The sequence below is a fragment of the Fukomys damarensis genome, unplaced genomic scaffold, assembly GCF_012274545.1.
Source record: "Fukomys damarensis isolate Sample0158 unplaced genomic scaffold, DMR_v1.0_HiC HiC_scaffold_12, whole genome shotgun sequence".
In the NCBI taxonomy this organism is placed as follows: Eukaryota; Metazoa; Chordata; class Mammalia; order Rodentia; family Bathyergidae; genus Fukomys; species Fukomys damarensis.
In genome coordinates this window covers 48,762,235-48,769,748 of record NW_022900924.1, presented here as the reverse complement: position 1 = coordinate 48,769,748, position 7,514 = coordinate 48,762,235, and the positions used below count along the sequence as shown (strand labels likewise).

Sequence of the window (7,514 nt, the reverse complement as noted above, 5' to 3'; positions counted from 1 at the left end):
AAACACATTTTAAACCAGAGTTTCTTATTCAGAAATGTCACATTTCTCAAAAAAGGAATTTAGATTGTCTCACAACTTGGCTATCTACTGAATCACTAGTTTACAGGTGTTTTGTGATGGGAGACAAATAGAAAATGTGAACTTGCCATGTTAATGACACTTGGGCACATGATTTTTTTCCTCTGTTGGAGTCTACTCTAATTTAGCTTCTGAATCATATTTCATTCAATTTCTAAATCCACAGAACCAGGGTACTTTTACAGCTCACATTCAGAAAGGAAAGAAATCATTCTGTATGTACACTTTCCCCAATATTAGTGAATTTCTGAATGCATGAAAAATGTTATGATTTTATTTGAAAGTAAATCGAGTCAAAGCAAAACCAAAAAGAGAGAGGAAAAAAAAAGAGAGAAAAGAGAGAGAAACAAACTGATAGAAACTGAAACAAACTAGAACATTTCTATTGACAGGATATTTGAAATAATCTTATAAGTTTTAAAAGATTCTAAATGGGTGTATGATTTCCTATTGTAACATCCCTTTAAGAAAATTAAAACAAATATATATATATGGATGTATTTGAGGCAGGATATTTAGACACATCATTAAAGGTTATTTTCCTTTATTTGGGGCAGACAGAATTTCTAAGGAGATATGAACAGATATCTCTCTTATTTGAGATGAAGAGTGAGTTCTAGGTTAAATATAATCAAGGAATTTCCCTGTCTTTGCTATTTGAGATTGTGACCACAACAGGCGGTTGGCTGAAAGGAAGGCTGGAGGGGGGAGGGGAGGGGGAAGGGATGAAAAAACCCTTCCCTAAGCAGCTCTGCAAAACAGCACAACATTTTAGCCCCTGAAGCAGTCACAGAAGTCCTCACATCAAACGGGTTCCCAGGTACAAGGACATGGTATGTAGCTGGCTCGAAGTGGACACTCATCAGCTCGGTTCTGCTACAAACGTCCAGGCTGCTGAAATTAAACTCTGATGCCATTCATACAAACATCCAATCATGAGCTAGATCAGCAGTTCAGAGATGCTTCCAAATTGCCAACAACCAGGGTGGCTACTATACGTCAAGGTGGAGGAGGAGGAACAACTTTAGAGAAGATGCCCAGCTGGTAAGAATCAACTGTCTGTGATGTTTCTCGTCACCTGATGACTGTCATTGGCTAAAAAGAAGAAATGCTCCGCCTCTTGGCAAATCCGTGTTGGGGGGAAGTGTCTACACTTCTAGGTCTGATGGCATCTGACCCTACTGCTTTTAGCTTTCTGGCTACAAATCTACATACACACAGGTAGATGTGTGTATTTTATACCACTGCTCTCTATTTGTTGATATCAAAGAGAGTTGAAGGAAATGAATTTTGAAACGTCACGGTGTGCTACCCTGCAGTACTGCCCTGACCCTTACATCCAGCGGTGAGTTTAAATGTGACATAACTTCTATCGAAACTTAATCGGAGTGCCTTGTGTATTTTGAGTGTCTCTGCGGTGCCCCATAAGGGAGTTCTCATTTAGGAAGCTTGGGGTAGTAGTTTGGATTTGGTGTGGACTTGAATTGGTCTGTGCGCAATGTTTTAAAATTTCTTTTCATTTATCTCTGAACCTATGAAGTAACAAAATTTGAAGACAGCCACTTTTTGAAAATTATCGCATCATTTTAAGATGTTTAGAGAATATCACTCGCCTTGCTCAATACCCGCCCACCCAAGAAGAAGAAATGTGATTGGGCAGAGATACAATAATCAATGGATAATCTTCAAATCAAAACTAACCCTGAATAATTTTGATTTGTACATCAAAAGCGAATGAACAGCCATAGTTGCAAAAAGTAGGTTGTGATTTGTCATTTTTGCTCTAAGGAATATTTTATTGTTGATTTGTTTCATAACAAACATCATCTTTTGACAAAACCTCTGATTATACTGAATTTCTTTTGTATTTGTAGAAGGAAATATTTACCCCGGACTGCGATGGAATATTAGTGAGGGTGCACAATTGCATATTTATCTGTGTGTGTGTGTGTGTGTGTGTGTTTAAGAGAGAGAAAGAGAGACAGAGTGTGTGTGTGAGAGAGAGAGAGAGAGAGAGAGAGAGAATGTTTCAAATTAGAGTTTGCTATTTTTAAACTGGTAAATGAAATCTGAACAGTGTTGTTCCAGTCATAAAGCTATGGGAGACATTCAAGTCATATGTAGCAGTGTGATGTTGTTAATTTAACAGCATGAGATACGATGTTGGAATTTCATACTTTATTTTATAAGACTAATGAGAGAGCTTGTTTGAGTGTTGAAAACGGCAAGGTTAGAAAGGGGTTAACTTGACATTTGCCACCTGTGCCTATTGGAGCCTCATACTCGCAGTGGAGTCGGATGGCTCTGGGCAGGACTTAGTTACTGTCGCGTTGCCTAGCAGATTATGAAAGACGTGTGATCAGTTTTCTTAATGTATTTGCCACCATGTAGAGCACTGATGTGGACTATGTGGACTACTGTTCTTCCTGTGAGGTTTCTGCTGGGCTGTGTGAGAAAGGCAAAATGGAAAAGTACGGCAGAGAGAGGGGGGCAGATGGGGAGATGTTTCTGGGTCTCCCACCTTGAAATAGGAAATGTGAACGTTGATTTAATCCCTGCCTTGCAATGTACCACAAACAAAACTTCAGCCCAAATAAATTTCCTAGAGTTTATCTTCTTGGATGTCTTGAAAGTTAGATTTAGTTGGAGTTGGAGATTGAGCTGAAACAAAAAAGCAAGCTCCAATCATTTGCTAGTTCTCAGTGTTTTTTTCCAATCTCAAAATCAACTCTTCCATTAAACACCATTTGAAGTAATATTCCTAAGAACATCACTGTGAGGAAACCATCACCCGTATAATATCGTGTACACAGCATCTTTCCTAAAGAGGTACTTGGAAATACAAACTTTAGAAAACACTCTAATGTTGACTAGCATCCAGTACTTCAACCCTGCAAATCTTTGTCTAGGGAAATTCTAGTGATTGATGAGAGAATCATATAAATAAACCAGGAAATTGCTTTTCATAGTGTGCTGATAACTGGTTTGGTTTTGGAGCAGATGTCATCTCGGTTTTAAATATATTGTAGAACTATAAACAATAATAGTGATTTTAAATAGTTTTAAATTTTCATAGAATGCCCTGCACTTTAAACGTGGTGAGCACCAGTTGTAGGAAAGGATGGGAGCAATTGGAAATTAGCGAGATTGTGGTTCAGGATGGTCAGGCAATGTGTATTTGAATAATAAATTGTTTAAAGCTTGAGTGTGCACTTCTCATTTGTAATGGAACCTTAACCATCAGATAACTTAGAGAGGAGGGAACTGTCTTTACTAAGTTGTGCCTGAGGCATTGCAAATATAAACATGAATAAAATGGGTCTGTAATTTGTTTATGTTACCATTGTGCTTATATATTTAATATCAGATATTTTAACCGCTTTGTCACATAGTTCAGTGGATGAATTATCACTGTGTTCCCTCGGTGAATACATGAGCATAGCCAAGAGAAAGCACTGTATGAAATGTGTTTCATACTATGTACTGTCAAAGCAAGTATTCGACAATATTCTTTCTGATGCTCAATGAGTGAATGGATATCGGTGGGTTTTCTTAAGTGGAATACTCTGATAGGTCTCAGTTTACAAAATATATTTTAAGAAAGACCAGATTTCATCATTCCATAATCATACTCATCTACATACATAAATTTGCCTTTCCGGACCTTGCATTTAGAAAGAAATCATGAAAGCAGTTTTTTTGTAAAGATAGGAGCAGAATAGCTTGGTATTTTTAACCCCAAGTTACCTTAACACATGAATTTCCTTTTATCAAAGAATAGAGTAAATAATATGCTAGTATTAGGAATTGGTAAATATTAATGCCATTCAGAAAAGCCAGTTTTGATACACATTTCAAAAGCGTATGCTTATCATTTTCACTGTTAAAACAGACATTTTATCAAAATTCTGAATCTTTCTACTTGAACATATTGACACATTATTATGCTTTCATTTTCTTCAGTGCTTGGGATTGAACCCAGGACCTTATGCATACTAAGCAAGTGTTTTATCAGGAATTAAATTGTGATGTGACTTAATAGTAATAGACTTTAATCTTTGTAAAGCATATTCTGAAAATCAAAAAAGTACTTAGAACTATGTTTATGAATAGATTTGTCTTTTGATGAAACTGAAAGTTATAGAGAACAAGAGAAAGTGGACAAAATCATGGATGTAGTCTTTTGATTAGTAACTTAATTTTAACAAAAAAATCAAAGCATGAATGAAATTAGACAAGATTCATAAATAAGTCAATGAGTTAATTATCATTTCCTTTTTAACAAAAACTGTACACAAATGAGTTTTGTTTGTTGTTTTGTTTAGGTAAATACAAAAAATAATCCAAAATTCACTGTTCGGCAGCTAAATCTTTGTGGACTTATTGATGGGGGTATTAGTTAAGCCTTTTTGCATTTTTCAGCTTTAGAATGGCTATCTAATTTGCAGAACAGATTTTATAATCAAGATTACAACTTTTCAAAGTATCTTCTCACAAAATAAAGCAGTTAAAATGATGAAAATGATTCAAGGTTAAATATAGAAGTATTGCAATAACTGGAGTCTAAAATTAAAATAAATATAAATGCCATTACAATCTAATCCCCTTATAAAATGTTTTGTGTCATTTTTCTCAGTCACCTTCTCCTCAAAAGAAACATCAGACTATTAAATATTGTTAACAGTAGGAAGTGTTCCTTGTGTGAATTACATATTTATTGTGAGCTTTATGCTTCCTTTGCTTAAAGGTCAACTTCATTAACTGTGTTTTCTAAATATATACCAAAAGAAAGAATGATGGCAATTAATTGACAGTTCCAGATCTTTTCCTTTGTCTGATGAAGTCACCCAGGTGGATGGAGCTCTGTTTTAAGTGTCCTCCACTTTCCCTCTGCACCCTGTCTCATCCTCCTTTTTGTTCTGTGTCCCAGAGAGTTGACTTCTAAAGATTGTGCCATCAGTTCTTTCTAATCCGGGCTCCTGTTGAGTTCAACCCCTGGCCACCTCCAGGGTAGGTCCAGCTATAGGCCCTGTTAGGTCCTGTTAAAGGCCCTCGCCATAGGTCCAGGGCTCTTGAAATCTGGCAACTAATTATTACCCGGTCTTTCCTTCAAGCTTAGAGGTGGTAAGCATTTCAACCCACTGCTAATTTCAGAGGGCCATGTCATATCCCTGTCTTCTGATTAATCTCTTTCCTTCCAGGATGGGAGCAAGGACAAAGATAAAACATGTGCCCATGGTGTACTTTATGAAGACTTGGTAATATCACTTCTACTGTGAGATAAAGGGTGTGTCCATTTATTTCAAGGAGAAGACTGGGTTGTAGGCATCTCCGTAGTGACCTGGTATCTCTGTCCCACTGAAAGGAATTATGCTGGAATCTGGGTGTGCTGTTCAGAGTCAATATTTGCAGTGAAGCAAAGTAGAGAACAGGAAGAATTAGACATTCTTTAATGGGGGGAACATCAGAATAGAATTCATCTAAAGGGCCTAATATATCCATTAGTAAAAATCAAGATAAACTGCTTCAAACTCTTAAAATTTTCACAAGGAAAAGCTTTGTAACGTCTTTGAGAACAACCGTTCTTAGCCAGCCGTAGTGGTATTTTAAACTCTGTGCTCTTTTAAGCTTCAGGCCCACTGAAGTGATGGAGACAGGGCGCCTGGATCTGTTAAAGATCTAGATCAGTCTGCCCTCTGCCCATAACTAATTGTGTGACCTTTAGGAGACCTACCTGATCGAGGTTCTTTATAAATTCGGGGTAACTTCTCATCTGCTCTTTCCAAAAACTAGGACCTTGCGGGTTAAAGCTAAGCCAGTTCAACTCTGAAATGCAGCACTGGCTGCTCAGTTGTAGGGATGTGTCTGTTACGTGTTAGTGCGCTGTGCTCTCACACATGCCTGTGTCCTCCTGTAGGCACACCTTGAGCTCCATTTCCCTGTGAAGTAACTTAAGTGAAGAACGAGGATTATTATGGCTCTTGATATCATTTTGGCTTGGCTCTCTCAGTTCTAAGAAATCTGAATCCCAAAAGGATTAAATGAGTTGCCCTGGATCTCGCAACAAAGTACTAGCAAAACCTAGGTGATAATTTAAGTCTTTTGACTCTGGTTCAATGTCATATCTGTCATAGAACACATCATTTTTATTACATCTGTGCAAAATTTTCTGGTTCACAAAATGTTTCCCAATGCATTCCGTACCTAACCTCTCTGCCTGGGAGGGAGGCAGATGTGATATAATAATATAGAAAAATGGCCTCCAAAGACAGCAATGTCCTAACTCCTGGAACCTGTGGGTATATTATGTTACATGGCCAGGAGGAATTAAGGTTGTAGATGAAACTGAGACTGCTAATCAGCTGATTTTAAAATAGACAGACTGATATGCATTGTCCATGTGGGCACAGTGTAATCACAAGAGGCTTTAAAAGTAAAAGTAGGAGATGGAAGAATCGATGTGATGTGATGTGAAAAAAGACTTATGAGGCTACTCCTGGCTTTGATTTCAGCCACTGAGGCCTGTGTGCCTTCTGAACCACAGAATTACAGGGTAATAAATTTGCGTTGGCTTAAACTGTGGAGTTGGTGGTATCTGTTTATAGCAATGATAGGAAACTACTGTACCAGGTAAAGGATTTTTGTTCTCCAAATCAGAGCCAGGGGAACCAAAACTATGCCTCGTTTTAATTTATTTTTTAATTATTCCGTGAATTTTTTTTTTAATTTTTATGGTACAGAGTAAGGAAGGTAGAAGTTTTGGATGAGATACAGTCCCAGAGCACAGGAAATTCAAAGGGGAATTTCTTTACCTGAGCAGAAATAGTACAAGGTGCAGGGAAAGGTACAGGAACACTAGAAAAGCGCTCCACGGACCGAGGTGCAAACACCCACCCCAAAGGCTTCAAGTTGGAAGAGTGATGTTGGCGTTGGCTTTTATTAAAGTTCCTCCGATTACTTTTCATAGAGACAGATTTTACTCTTTGATGGTACCTTTAACATTTGAAAACCCAAATTTAGATTTGGGAAAGAGAATATGCATGCTCCCTCCTGTTGTCAGGTACAGGAGGAGGTGATACATCAATGTTCTGTGACTATGATTTGACAAATTTAGGAGGAGCCTTAAAATTGCACTGTGACAAAAAGAATTTTGATTTGAGTAGTTATCTTACAACCCTCGGAGAAACAGCTCTAGACATTTTGGTGCTGTAAGGTTCTCTATTGATTTTTTATTTGAGATTGATACCGTCCTCTAAGAAATTGGGCATGCAACCAAGGAAGTAAAAATTGGAATTTTTATCAAATACTCTGGATGATTCCTTTATTTGTGCACCAATTTTGAAACGTACTCCTTCACTGAGGCAAACTTTGAGACAATCCCCTAATAGAAGATCATAAAATGTACCCAAACATAATGAGCAGCAGAGACACAAACC

At 37.5% G+C, this 7,514-nt stretch overlaps 1 protein-coding gene across 8 annotated transcripts in view; it reads left to right on the top strand.

The window, feature by feature from the left end:
- Window positions 1-848: 848 nt before the first annotated feature.
- Tp63 (tumor protein p63) overlaps window positions 849-7,514 on the top strand; it is a 202,502-nt gene continuing 195,836 nt past the window's right edge. For 4 of the 8 annotated variants that reach the window (XM_010624115.2, XM_010624114.2, XM_010624119.2 and 1 more), the window contains exon 1: window positions 849-1,122. In XM_010624115.2, the coding sequence (XP_010622417.1) occupies window positions 989-1,122 (134 nt within the window). In that variant the 5' untranslated portion in view covers window positions 849-988. Of the gene's footprint in view, window positions 1,123-1,222; window positions 1,424-7,514 lie in introns of those variants that run through there. The other 4 variants (XM_019207504.2, XM_010624116.2, XM_010624121.2 and 1 more) reach the window with 1 other exon arrangement.